The sequence below is a fragment of the Sus scrofa genome, chromosome 1 (genome assembly GCF_054392235.1).
Source record: "Sus scrofa isolate SSC_HxYL_T2T_F1_AM1 chromosome 1, Sscrofa_HxYL_maternal_Yorkshire_Landrace_v2.0, whole genome shotgun sequence".
NCBI classification, from domain to species: Eukaryota; Metazoa; Chordata; class Mammalia; order Artiodactyla; family Suidae; genus Sus; species Sus scrofa.
In genome coordinates this window covers 251,397,580-251,412,404 of record NC_139383.1, presented here as the reverse complement: position 1 = coordinate 251,412,404, position 14,825 = coordinate 251,397,580, and the positions used below count along the sequence as shown (strand labels likewise).

General features: G+C 41.2%; 1 protein-coding gene across 17 annotated transcripts in view; it reads left to right on the top strand.

Annotated features, from left to right (window-relative positions):
- ANKS6 (ankyrin repeat and sterile alpha motif domain containing 6) overlaps positions 1-14,825 on the top strand; it is a 62,117-nt gene that overhangs the window by 28,217 nt on the left and 19,075 nt on the right. For 10 of the 17 annotated variants that reach the window (XR_014841951.1, XR_014841945.1, XR_014841937.1 and 7 more), the window contains 2 exons: positions 57-229; positions 13,129-13,312. Coding sequence is in view for 11 of the 17 variants with exons in the window: in XM_085019282.1 (XP_084875408.1) it covers positions 57-229; positions 13,129-13,312 (357 nt within the window). In the remaining 6 variants the exon portion in view is untranslated. Of the gene's footprint in view, positions 1-56; positions 230-13,125; positions 13,313-14,825 lie in introns of all 17 variants that reach the window. The other 7 variants (XR_014841955.1, XR_014841942.1, XR_014841933.1 and 4 more) reach the window with 1 other exon arrangement.

Below are 14,825 nucleotides of genomic sequence, written 5' to 3'. Positions count from 1 at the left end.
ACCTGTACTGTAGCATTCTGGACCCAGGGCAGTTATTCCTCTTCCTGTTTCCTCAGGTGGCAGCATAGACAGTGTCCTGTCCCAGATCGCTGCCCAGAGGAAAAAAGCAGCCGGATTATCCGAGCAGAAGCCCAGCCATCGGTCAAGTCCTGTTGGGCCAGCGCCTGGCTCCAGCCCATCCGAGCTCCCGGTCTCCCCGGCAGCAGCCAGCAGTGTTCCTGGTGGGAAGGTGATTGTTCTGTGTCTGTTTCCTCCTGTGATGCTCACAGATTCTGTCCTAATGTGGCCTGAGTGCTGGGAATACGGCTGGTACCACCGTCATGGGATAAGACTAAACTGGCCCCTTCCAGCCGGCCACTCCTGGGTTTTGAGAAGGGCGGTGGTTGTGGGGATCACACACAGTTGCCCCAGCACCCAACGCCCGATCTCCAGGACAACTCCAGGTGGAAGAGGTGCTGAGGTTGTGAGGCACTGCCTGTGTGAGATCAGGTTCTATAGCCCTGTGCTGGTCATCTAGCCTCCTTGTTGCATGTGTTTTTTTCGTTGACTTAGAGCAAAAGGACAAGGAGTGATTGCCTGGGTTCAAATCTCAGTCTCACAGTCGAGCATTTAGAACAGGGCTTGGAACCTGGTGTGCCTGTGCAAGTGTCAGCTATTACTGTTGAGAGTAGGAGCAGTAGTATTTGTACTCCTGCTTTATTCACCCACCGTTCCCATCTTTGGAGCATCTTCTCTGTGCCTGGCACTGTGAGCAGAGAGGATCCAGCAGTGAACCAGGGGTTTGGTGACCATTCTTGGGGTGTCACTACAGACCCAGCAGTCTCACATGGGTGTGGTAGGGGCTGTCATAGAGAGGGGAGGATGCTATAGAGGGTACAGAGGGGTCCCTGACCAGGCTTGAGGGCATCAGTGACATCTAAACGGCAATCTGAAGGAGAAGATGCCGTATGAAAGGAGCAAGGGTGGGGCAGGGGTGAGACTGTCCCAGGGTGAGGGGACATGTGCAGCATTCCAGAGGTGAGGCCATGGTGTAAGAGAGAGTAGCTGAAGGAAGGTTGGTGGGCAGGATAGAGCCAGGGCCTCACCTCTTTGCTCTGGCACCATTCCTCTGTTAATGCAGCCCCAAATCTGTCACCACATTGTTAGCCCCTGTGGGGTTTACAGTGGGCAAGAGCCCCCCTGTGCCTCTCTGGGAGGGGCAGTCTTTTAGTGTCTTTAGAATCTACCCCTTCCACCTCTTGAGCTCCTCTGCCTGGGTTGGTTAATGGAGTGAGCCCCAGAGTGTCTTAGTCATGGGTGTAAACTGGCTCCTTTACCAGCTGCTTCCCCAGGAGGTACCCCCAGGGGTACAGCATATGTTTCCTCCTCTGAGAGGCCCCCAAATCCAGGCACAGCCCCTCTCTTCACCTTATTTTCTCCATGTCTCCTGCTTTCTCTCAGGGAAGAGTTAGATCATCTGAAAGCCTCATCCCTGGACCTTTGCCCCGAGTTGTCTCCCAAGATTGATATTTTAATGGATGTGTGAGAAATGGTCTTTATTTTCTACCCCATCACTGTTGGTTATATAACTCTTTTTGTTATTCAAAGGCCCTTATGCATTTGTTTCTTCACAATATAGCTCCAGAAAAAAAAAATTCTCTCCATACATTAGTGTATTTTCTATTATGTTCAAAATTACTTGTGTGATAGGATTTATGTAGTTAAGTTCCTTTTAGAATTCAGGAAAAATGTCTCTACTGATACACTATATATTATATTTCATCAGATAGTAAGAATTCTAGAATTAGTGTATTTCTTTTTTGCCTTTGCTGCTAGGAAACTCAGCTACTCATTAAAGTAAGTCTGCTCATCTAGAACTTTGTTATAGCTTTCCTCTTCTTTGTTCTCTAAAGTTTCCTGTCTATTTTGATTGTTTTATTAGATTTTTATATATTATTAGCTTCCTTTAATTGGTGTTGGAAATAGGTAGGCATCTAAGTTAAAATTATATTAACTATTACCTCACTTGGATACACCCATCAAATATAATCTATATGCAAGTATGTTTTGATGAAAGGAAATTGTGTCAAAAAAAGCATTTAGGAGTTCCCTGGTGGCTCAGTAGGTTAAGGACCTGACATTGTCACTGCTGTGGCTTGGGTCACTGCTATGGCACAGGTTTCATCCCTGGCGCTGGAACTTCTGCATGCTGCAGGCGTGGCCGAAAAAAAGAGACCCATTTAGGAAACAGAAAACTAGGGGAACAAGCCAGTTCAATCATCACCTAACAGTCTTAACATGATAATATGCTGTAACATTAGGGAGCTGCTTAAAAATTCACTTTTCTCAGAGTTCTTGTTGTGACTCAGGGGGTTAAGAATCCTACGAATATCTGCAAGGATGCAGGTTTGATCCCTGGCCTGGCTTAGTGGATCAAAGGATCCAGCTTTCCCACAAGCTGTGGTGTTAGGTTAACTTGTCTCAGATCTGGCATTGCTATGGCCATGGCATAGGCCAGCAGTGTAGCTCTGATTTGACCCCTAGCCTGGTAACTTCCATGTGCCATGGGTGTGGCCCTAAAAAGATTTTTAAAAACTTCACTTTTCTTTTTCCATTACAGCCTACTGAATTAAACTCTTGGAGTAGAGTCTGGGCAATCTGTTTTTCTCGCTGCTGAGTGTTGCAGCCAGCCCAGGCCAGGTTCTTAGAAACTACCACCTAAATCAAAGGACACAGGATGGGCTTTCTATCAAAAGCTCCAGCAGCAAAATGGAGACATGAAGTGCTTTTCAAAGACTCCCTTAGGAAGAATTAGAAATTGGTATTCAAAATATGAGCCTCCTGAATCTGGGTTTTGTACGTTGCTTAAAACAAGCAGTACCATGGTGGTGGAATATTTGTCAGGTATGTCTTTCTGATGTGAAGTGTGCTTAGGAGACACAGAATGGAGGAGAGGTGGGGTCAGAGTGTGTTTCAGCGCTTCCCAGATCTTGGGAAGCCCAAAGGCCCACTGGGTATACCAGCTTTCCATTCCCACAGTGGTTTAAAACAAAACGCATTTCTTTGGCTTGCAAATCTATGCCTGGGCACTTAAGTCTGGACTTAGCCAGGCCATTTTTTTGGTCTGGGGAGATCACTTACATGTTTGGCTATTGGCTGGAATGACCAGGATAACAGGGCCATGTGTGTCCACAGCAAACCTGGACATGTTCTGATGGCCACAGTTAAAGGCCTAAATTGAAAACCAATCAAATTGTTTAATCACCCGCTGCAGGAGACCATGCAGAGTTAAACAGCAAAGAGTATGGATCCAGGGAGGAGTGGAGACGATGCCATTGCATGATCAGTCTGCCATCCTGGGGATGTGGGAAGTAGTTCAAATACTTCAGAGCATCCCAAATCTTATATTTAGCTGCCCTCTCCTCAGTAATGCTGCCCACAAGGTCCAGAGTATTGTGGTTCTTTGCTTTTGGCTGGGATAGATCTGTTTTGTAGGGATATACTAATTATCTCCTGCTTAATGAGGAGCTTTGTTATGGATTTGCCTGTCTTTATAGAAAAAGCAGAAAGGAAGTTCCCGTCATGACTCAGTGGAAATGAATCTGACTAGCATCCATGAGAACGCAGGTTTGATCCCTGGACCTGCTCAGTGGATTAAGGATCTGGCATTTCCATGAGCTGTGGTGTAGGCCGCAGACACAGCTGGGACCTTACGTTGCTGTGGCTGTGGTGTAGGCCAGCAGCTACAGGTCTGATTTGACCCCTGGCCTGGGAATCTCCATATGCTACAGGGGCAGCCCTAAAAAGCAAAGAAAGAAAAAAGATAGACAGAGCAGAAGGAAGAATTCATTAATAATATAGGCAGCTTATTGACAAAGCCTTTTAAAACCTAAGAAAAGGACTTCTTTTTCCACTCTGGGATGTAGTTAGCTGTAAGGAACCTTAAAGGCTTAGCAGAAGGAAAAGTGTACCCATTTCCAGGCAAGAAAACGATTTATCTTGGACTCTGCTATTCTATATGATATGTTCAACTTTTAGCATCAGTTACAAGATATACAAAAAGGCAAGAAACACCACACTCCCAAGAAACAAAGCAATCAGTCATCAGAATCTGATGTAAGTGTGAAACAGTGCTGGAATTATGGGACAGGGAATTTAAAAGAACTGTTATTAATACATTAAAGGCACTAGAGGAAAATTTGAAAAGCATGAAAGATCCTATGAGTAATAATTTCAGCAGAGAAATGGAGATTATAAGAATCAAATGGAAATGCTAGAAATAAAATACATGTAACAGAGATGCAGAATGCCTTTGATGGACTCCTTGGTAGACTTGACACAGACAAGGAGAGAATCAGTGAACGTGAAGATAAGGCAGAAGAAATTGCCCAAACTGAAACACCGAGTAAAAAACAAGATAAAGCAAAAACAAAAGCAGAGCATTCAACAGCTGTAAGATAATATCACATGCTCACACAAACAGGTGATTGGAATTCTGAGGAAAGAGGGAGAGTGGTGAGGTAGAAGGTATACATATATATGTATGTATTTTTTTTAATGGCCAAGAATTTTCCCAGATTAATGGCAGATTCCAAACCACAGGTCCTAGAAGTTCAGAGAACACTAAACAGGATAAATACCAAAAAGAATACACCATTGCCATATATTTAAACTATTAAAAACAATATAAAGAGAAAATCTTGAGTGTAGGCAGAGAAAAAAGAAATTGCATTCAGAGGAACAAAAATAAAATTACAACAGATTTCTCATAAGAAATCATACGGGAGTTCCCGTCGTGGCGCAGTGGTTAACGAATCCGCCTAGGAACCATGAGGTTGCAGGTTCAGTCCCTGGCCTCACTCAGTGGGTTAAGGATCCGGTGTTGCCATGAGTTATGGTGTAGGTTGCAGACATGGCTCTGATCCTGCGTTGCTGTGGCTCTGGTGTAGGCCGGTGGCTACAGCTCCAGTTGGACCCCTAGCCTGGGAACCTCCATATGCCACGGGTGCGGCCCCAGAAAAGGCAAAAAGACCAAAATAAATAAATAAATCATATAAATCAAAGAGCAAAGTGACATCTTTAATGGGCTGACAGGAAAAAAGAGTCATATTGTTTCATAAAATGACTTGGAAAGTATTATTCAATTTTTTGGCATTCCTCTCTCTCTCTCTCTCTCTTTTTTTTTTTTTTTCTTTTTTGTTTCTTAGGGCCACACCCACGGCATATAGAAGTTCCTAGCTTAGGGGTTGAATTGGAGCTAAAACTGCTGGCCTACACCACAGCCACAGCAACTCAGGATCCGACTCACATCTGCAACCTACACCACAGCTTACAGCAACGCCAGATCTTAACCCACTGGGCAAGGCCAGGGATTGAACCCGCGTCTTCATGGATACTAGTCTGATTTGTTTCCGCTGTGCCACAATGGGAAATCCTGATAATATTTTTTTCTATGGTTGATAAAATTTGAAAACTTGCCATGAAACTCTCTGGGGTCTGACATGTTCTCTTTTTGAAGTTTTTAAATTAAGAAATAAAAATTTTAATACATGTAAGATTATTCAGGTTATCTAGTTCTTCTTGAGTGAATTTTTTATTTTAAATCTTCAAGAATTATTCTTTTTCAGCTAGGTTGTTGAATTTATGAACATAGAGTTGTTAGTATTCCTTTATTTATTTTTCGACCATATCCATGACATGCAGAAGTTCCTGGGCCGGGGATCTAACCTGAGTCCCAACAGTAACGATGCCGAATCTTTAACCACTGTGCTACCAGTAAATAGCCAGTATTCCTTATTCTTAATTTTAATGGCTGGAGTTAATAGGAATGCCTTCTTTTTTCATTCCTAATATTGGTGATTTGTGACTTCTCTTTTTTCTTGGTCAGTCTGGCTAGGACTTTATCAATTCTATTGATGTTTTCAAAGGAACAACTTCAGTTTTTATTGATTTTCTCCATTTTTCTATTTTCAATTTCATTGATTTATGATCTTATCCATAATGTCCTTTCCTCTACTTGCCTTAAATTTGATTTGTCCTCTCTAGTTTCTTATGGTAGAGGTTTAGATTACTGCTTGGAGATTTTTCTTTCTATACAAGCATTTTAATTCTATAGTTGTCATGCTATGTAGTGCCATACCAACATACTGAAAATTTTGATATATTTTAATTTTAATTCTGTTTAAAATATTTTTCCACTTCTTTTGAGACTTCCTCTTTGGTCCATCAAATTATTTTGCAATCATTTAGTGTTTTTCCAGAAATTGTTGTTACTGATGTCTGGTTTAACGCCATGAGAGTTCTATTTCTATTCCTTTGAATGTGCTGATATCTGTGCACACTTATATACATATATATGTACATATATATATATATATATATACACACACACTTTTCAGATTCTTTTCCATTATAGTTTATTATAAGATATTCAATTTAGTTCCCTGTGCTATACAGTAGGACTTTGTTATTTACGTATTTTATATATAGTAGTTTGTATCTACTAATCCCAAACTCCTCATTTATCCCTCCCCCTTTCCCCTTTCTTAACCATAAGTTTGTTTTTTATGTCTGTGAATCTGTTTATGTTTTATAAGTAAGTTCCTTTGTATCATTTTTTATGTATTTTTTTTATTTTATTTTTTTCTATATTTAGGGCCACACCCACAGCATATGGAAGTTCCCAGGCTAGGGGTCAAATCAGAGCTGCAGCTGCTGGCCTACACCACAGCTCATGGCAACACCAGATCCTTAACTCATTGAGCAAGGCCAGGGATCGAACCCACATTCTCATGGATACTAGTCAGATTCGTTACTACTGAGCTACGACGGGAATCCCTTTTTGTATCATTGTTTAGATTCCACATATAAGCAATTTGTCTTTGGCTGATTTACTTAGTATGATAATCTCTAGGTCCGTCCATGTTGCTGCAAATGACCTTATTTCATTCTATTCCTATGGCTGAGTAATATTCCACTGTATAAATATACCACATCTTTTTTACCCAGTCATCTGTCACTGGGCATTTAGGTTGCTTGCCTCATGTATTTTAAAGCTCTATACACATTTATGATGGTTATGTCTTCTTGGGGAATTGATTTCTATACCATTATGAGTACCATTCTTTCCCCTTAAGATAAGAAACAAGGATATGTTTCCATGAGATTACAAGAAAAGAAATGACAGACCCAAAACCCTTATGATCATAAAGGTAAAAATCCTCCACAAAATATTAGCAAGTTTAATCCAATGATAAAGTAAAAGGATACTACATTTTGGCCAAGTAGGATTTATCCCAGGAATGCAAATATAGTTCAATATTAGAAAACCTATCAACACCGTATTAACAGATTAAAGAAAAAATGCAGAAAAAGCACTTGGTAAAATTCAAACTCCATTCATGATCAGAACTCTCAGTGAACTAAGAATTGAAGAGAATTTCCTGAACCTCATATGAAATACCTGTACTTAGTATCATACTTGATGAAAACACTGAGTGCTGTCTCCCTAAGATCGGGAACGAGGATGTTGTCTCTTACTTCCAAGTCTCCCAACTCTACACCAAAAACTATAGCTAGTGTAATAAGGTAAGAAACCCATTAAAGATACACAGGTTGGAAAAGGAGAAATAAAACTATCTGTATTTTTAGATGATATGATTGTCTACTTAGAAAACTCAAAAAATCTGCACAAAAGTTTCTAGAACTAATAAGTGAGTTCAGAAGGGTCTAAGGATATAAGGTCATATATACAAAAGTCAGTTGTGTTTCTGTACATTAGCAATGAACAATTCAAATTAGAACAGTTAGACTTTAAATTTGAAACTGAAAAAGTATAATACATTTGAAATGCATTATATGAAAATGAAATACTATAAATATAAATCTAATCAGGTATGTGCAGAATCTAAGGGTTGAAAACCACAAGACATTGATAAATCAAAGAAGCTTTAACTAAATGCAGAGGTGGAAGGCCCAGTAGTGTTAAGATAGCAGTTTTTTGCAACTTGATCTATAGATTTAATGTAATCCCAGTTAAAAATCCCAGCTAGCTCTTTTTGTAGAGATCTAGAAAGCAATTCTGAAATTTATATTACGATGCAAATAAACTGTAATAGGCAAAAGAAGTATGAACAAAGAAAATCACACTACCTAGTTTTAAGACTTATTGTGAAACTGTAATATAGTATCAGGAAAGGACAGACACGTAGGTCAATGGAACAGAACAGACAAGACAAAAATAGATCCACACAAGAATAGTCAACTGAATTTTTTTTTTCAAGGTGCAAAGGCAATTCAACAAAGAAAGGATAGTCTTTTTGGAAAAAAAATAGTTCTGGAACAATTGAATATGCAAGAAAATGAACCTTCACATGTATCTCACAGTCACTGCAAAGATTAACTCAAAATAGATCATAGACTTAAATATAAAAGGAAAAACTATAAAACGTCTAGGGGAAAATCTATGTGACTTTGGATTTGGTAAGAAGTTTAAGATATAGCGCCAAAAGCATGATGTATAAAAGGAAAAAAAAGTTAAGTTGGACTTTATCAAAATTCTCTGCCCTGCAAGAGATAGCATTAAGAGAATGAAAAGACAATCCACAGACTAGGCAAATATTTGCAAATCATGTATCTGATAAAGGTTTTGTATCCAGAATAAAGAATTCTCACAACTCAACAATAAGCAAATAACCAACAGGAGTTCCCATTGTGGCTCAGCGGTAATGAACCCGACTAGTATCCACGAGGATGTGGGTTCAATCCCTGGTCTCTCTCAGTGGGTTAAGGAGCTGGTGGTGCCTTGAGTTGTTGTGTAGGTCACATGTGGCTTAGATCCCATGTTGCTGTGGCTGTGGTGTAGACCGGCAGCTGTAGCTCCCATTCAACCCCTACCCTGGGAACTTCCATATGCCACAGGTATGCCCCTAAAAAAGTAAAAAATAAGTAAAAAAAAAAAAAAAGAAAAAGAAAAAGAAAACCAACAAATTTTTAAAAATTTGTAAAATATCTGAATAGATACTGCATCAAAGAAGATCTACAGATAGCAAATAAACATATGGAAAGATGTTCAGTGTCTTTAATAATTAGGGAAATGCCACTTAAAACCACAATGAGCACTCTACACCTATTATTAGACTGCCTGAAATTAAAAAAAATTTTTTTTAAGTAACAAGTGCTTTGAAAATGTGGAGCTACTGAAATTCTCATTAGTTGCTGGTGTGAATGCAAAGATGATACAGCCAGCTTGAAAAAGTTTGGCAGTGTCTTAAAAAACTAAATATAATACTTAGCATATGACCTGGCTATCTCACTTCTAAATATTTACCCAAATGAGTTTTTAAAAACTTCTGTTTATACAAAAATCAGTTCGGGAATGTTTACAGCAGCTTTCTCATAAATACTCCAAACTGGAAACATCTTATAACTTGTGAATATGTAAATTAACTGTAGTAGCATCCGTGCAATGGGATACTGCTCAGCAATGGAAAAGAACACACTATTGGCACATGCAGTAACTTAAATGGATCTTAGAGGCATTATGCTGAGCCAGACCAAAAAATATACGTATCATTTGATTCCATTTACATGACATTTGGCAAAAGGCAAAACTATTGGGATGGAAAACAGATCCATTATTCCCATGAGTTGGGATGGGGGGAGGGATTGTATAGAAAGGGACAGCATAAGGGAATTTGGGGAGGGGAGTGAGGGAACTATTCTGTATGGTACTCCGTATGTGGATATGCAACTCTATTTATCCAAACCCATAGAATTGTACACAACAGTTATTGTCACTCTATGTAAATTTAAAAAAATCAACCAGGAGCTGAGGATGGTATGGAGATTATGACAGCAGATCTAGTTGTATTATAAGTGAATGACATAATCACTGTAGGCGTTGGGAGAAAACATACGTCCAGTGGGTATTGTAAGGGTGAAGACAAAAAGAACTATCCAAGCATTGTACTCTAGTTGATAATTTTTTTCTTGCAGCGTAGTGGGCTAGCAGTTCTAAAGCTACTTTACATATGTATACTTTTTGCACACCTATACACTTTACATACATACTAGAGTTGAACAAGGAACTAAATATAGATAATGAACCCAATTTTTAACTGTCAGAGATTGAATGAAAGGGGAAATGCTAGAACTAACCCAGTGGATATTGGATTGGAGTCAGGGGTGTCAGTATGAATGCATGCTTGTAAATGTATAGATAGATAAATAGACAGAGGAATAAGTATGCTATGTATGTATGTGGGTTAATATACTTCATATATTTCTTTGCTCTATTCACTAAGAGGACCTAGAAGCAGTGTCATCCCAATAATCAGGAACAGCCTATTATCCAGATTTTGGCTTCTAAATACCATCCTTCAATCAAAGGGACCAGGGCATAACAATAGTATTGGATTACAGCCCAGAGAGTAAATATCCATGAGCCCACGCTGATATGAATAAATAACTGAATAAATAAACGGAGGAAGAGGAACAACTTTTCCACACAGGAGAATTCAGAGTAATGAATGTGGAAGGAATAAGGGCAACAGCAAATCACCATTAGAACTCACAGTGGTAAATGCTTCAGAGAAGATACCACAAAGGATGTTAAAATCAGCAGGCAAAAGTTTTTTAAGTAAAGTCTAGTTGATTTACAGTGTTGTGCCAATTTCTGCTATACAGAGCAGGCAAAACTTTTAGGGAAACGCAAAGTATTTAGCTCAAAATGTCTCTACCAAATATTTATTAACTATAAGGGGAAAAATAGTAATTTCACAATGGAGAAACCTGATAGATACTACCTTAACTGGGTCATCAAGGCTAACATCATCAGGGATAAGGTACTGCTACTTTGTACCTCCTGATGCACAAAGGATGGCGCTTCACCTCCGTGGTCATTGACCTCAAAATCCATAAGCACATCTAATTATGAGAAAACATAAGACAAACTGAAATTGAGGGACAGTCTGCAAATATGTGACCAGGACTCTTCAGGAGTGTCAGGGTCGTGAAAGACAAGGTAAGACCAAGAAGTTGTCGCAGATTAGGGGGGACTAAGGAGATGTAACAAGTTAATGCTGCACAAACCCTGGACCAGAATAAAGACATCGCTGGAGCAGCCAGTGATATTCTAATACCATCTGTAGTTTAGCAGATAGCATTGCCCCAGTGTTAATCTCTTAGTTTCAGTAATTATACTTTTTTTTTTTTTTTTTTTTTTTTTTTTTTTGCTTTTTAGGGCATATGGAGGTTCCCAGGCTAGGGGTCAAATTGGAACTACAGCTGCCAGCCTACGCCACAGCCAGAGCAACATCAGATTTGAGCTGCGTCTGCGACCTACACCACAGCTCACAGCAATACCAGATCCTTAACCCACTAAGCTAGACTGGGGATCAAACCCACATCCTTATGCATCCTAGTCGGATTCGTTTCCTCTGTGCCATAACAGGAACTCCTATACTATGGTTTTGTATGATATTAACATTAGAGAAAGCTGGCTGAAGGACATGGGAACTCTGTTCTCTCTTTGTTCAGATCTTCTGTAAGTCCAAAAGTACTCACAGGCCCAGAAACCAAACTTAGAGTTAGCAAAGGCAGAGGGGGCAGGAGGGATAAATTAAGAGTATGGCATTAACAGATACAAACCACTATACATAGAATTGATAAGTAATAAGGATTTACCTTATAGCATAGGGAATTACATCCAGTATCTTATAATAACCTATGATGGAATATAATGTGCAAAAAACCTCACCCAAACCACTATCCTGTCCGTATGAAATTAACACAACAATGTAAATCAACTATTGGAGTTCCTATCATGACTCGGTGGCTAAAGAATCCGACTAGGAACCGTGAGGTCTCGGGTTTGATCTGTGGCCTCGCTCAATGGGTTAAGGATCCGGCGTTGCCATGAGCTGTGGTGTAGGTCGCAGACGTGGCTCGGATCCTGTGTTGCTGTGGCTCTGGCATAGGCTGGCGGCTACAGCTCTGATTAGACCCCCGGCCTGGGAACATCCATATGCCACAGGAGCAGCCCTAGAAAAGGCAAAAAGACAAAAAAAAAACAAAAAAAAACAAAACAAAGTAAATCAATTATAGATCAATAAAAGTAAATAAAAAGTATTTCAGGAGTTTTTTGGGGTTTTTTTTGTTTGTTTGTCTTTTTGCCATTTTTTGGGCCGCTCCCTCGACATATGGAGGTTCCCAGCTAGGTGTCGAATTGGAGCCACAGCTGCCAGCCTACGCCACAGCCACAGCAACACGGGATCTGAGCCGCGTCTGCAACCCACACCACAGCTCACGGCAACCCCAGATCCTGAACCCACTGAGCAAGGCCAGGGATCAAACCCGAGACCTCATAGTTCCTAGTTGGATTAGTTAACCACTGAGCCACGACGGGAACTCCTTCAGGAGTTTTCACTGTGGTGCAGCTGAAACAAAGCAATCTGACTGGAATCCATGAGGGTGCAGGTTCGATCCCTGGCCTCTGTCCGTGGGTTAAGGATCCGGCCTTGCCGTGATCTCTGGTGTAGGTCGCAGATGCGGCTCAGATCTCGCATTGTTGTGGCTGTAGTGTAGACTGGCAGCTTCAACTCCAATTCGACTCCTGGCCTGGGAACCTCCATATGCCTCAGGTGCAGCCCTAAAAAATAAATACATAAAAATAAAATAAATAAAAAGGGCTTTTTGTGTGCAACACACACACAAAGGAAAATGGTAAGTGTTCTTTGGTGAAAGATTAGAAGTGACTGGTTTAGATAAAGGAACATCAAGAACAGGAAGGGCCTTCGAGGATAATGAGCCACACTTCCATTTTAGAGGTGGTTAACTGAGAGATGAGGGGATTTGACCAAGGACACATGCTAGCAGCTGTAGGGGCAGGACTAGGACCCGAGTTTTCTGGCTCCTTCAGTGCCGCTTTTTCCATCCCCTTCCCTGCCTCTCTGCTCCAGGGGAGGATTTTCCTGTAACTGTTCTGATAATTCCGTTTCTGCTTCACATGTTTTCTTAAGGAGATTTCATAGTCCTGGTTAGATCTCTTGTTGAGTCAACTGTCACCATGTTCACTGTCGTGGGTGTCTGTTTGAATCATGTCCACCCTCCAAGTGATGGTTTATGTATTTGTCTCATTCTTTTCAGCAGAAACTAGAGACGAGCAAAAGGCCTCCGTCTGGAACTTCAACTACCTCCAAAAGCACCTCCCCAACCCTCACACCTTCGCCTTCTCCCAAAGGGCATGCGGCGGAGTCCTCCGTGTCCTCCTCCTCGTCCCACCGACAGTCTAAGAGCAGTGGGGGCTCCAGCAGTGGCACCATCACTGACGAGGGTAAGTGTGTCATGTCCCCCCGCCCCCCCCACCCAGGGCCCTGAAACCCCATCCTTTTCTCTTCACCATGGTGACCTGGCAGGTGCCCTTGATGGCTATAGCCATCTTAGGGTGGGTGTTTTTTTGTTTGTTTCGATGAAAGAGAAACACCTATCCCTCCTGTCCCCTGATTCTACTTTGTATTTTTTTCTTCACTGAGCTTATATTCCTAAAAGGTACATAATAGGTTTTGAATATAGGTGAGTTTCGTTTGTATACACAAGAATACCCATGTAGAAATACTTCTCCAACACCAGTTATGTACCTTTCCCTGAACCTTTTACAGTTCCGGATTCTGTCAGTTGCACACAGATTTAAGCAAAAACAAAACTAAAAAACTGGTAATGTGTTGGCTCATATAATGGGAGCAATCTAGGGTGTGCTTCAGGCAGGTCTGGATCCAGATGCTTTGGGAGTGTTTCTCTCCCTTTCTCAGTGGTGGCAAGAATGCTCCCAGCAGCTTTTAGGCTTACTTCTTCTTACCACCTTAGTAACCCCAGCAGAAAGAGTGCTGCTTTCTTAATAGGTCCAGCAAAATCCCAGGGGTAAAGGTCACTGTCCTGCCTTGGCTATTTTTTTAAATTTTTTTTATTGTAGTTGATTTACAATGTCCTGTCGATTTCTACTGTACAGCAGAGTGACCCAGTTTTATATATATATTATATAAAACTTTTTCTCACGTTATCCTCCATCCTGTTGCCTTGGCTATCTTTATAACGACTTAGGTTGTTTGCCCATCCTTGACTATGTGTCCCCAAGGGTAGGGTGTGTCTGCCTTTGGAGCCAGGGTCAAGGTCAGATCTGTGTGGACTGGGAGCAGAAGAAAAGTAGCTCCTCAAAGGAGAATGCAAGTGCCATTTCCAGAAGGAGGAAGCAGTGGCTCTTGCGTAAGCAAAAGCAGGAGATGCCCACTGGAGAACATTGGAACTTGCGCAAGGGAATGGTGGGGAGAGGAAGATGGAATGGATGGCAGGGCAGGAGTGGAGGCTGTGCAGTGAGGCCCCAGATAAAGTATAAAGACAGGGAAGATAGAGGAGAGGAGGGAAGGCACTCATCCTTTAAAACTGGCCTCTGGCAGCTCCTTGGAGGAGGTCTGGGGGAGGAAGATAGAAAGCTTCGTTGAGAGATGGGGCTCAGGCAGGTGCATATCAAGGAGTATAAATCAGAGAGGGGAGGACACTCTCATTGTGTGTGGTCGTCACATGTGCATTTGCAGGCATCTCCCTGCAGCCGAGGGGAGGGAGTGCAGAGCAGGTTCTGCCCAGCAAGTAATAAGTTGAAATCAACTGCACAGGCCCTGGTCTGTCCTGAGTTGATAAGTGCACACTGCTGTTGGCATCCTCTTTATTTGGAGCTGCTTTTATTATTTTGTGATATCTAGTACGATCATTTATAAAAGCTTCAGAAATTCACTAGCCACCCCATTCCTCCCTGTGTTTTCTATGTGGAGTCTTAAGTTCCCCACCCATAAACT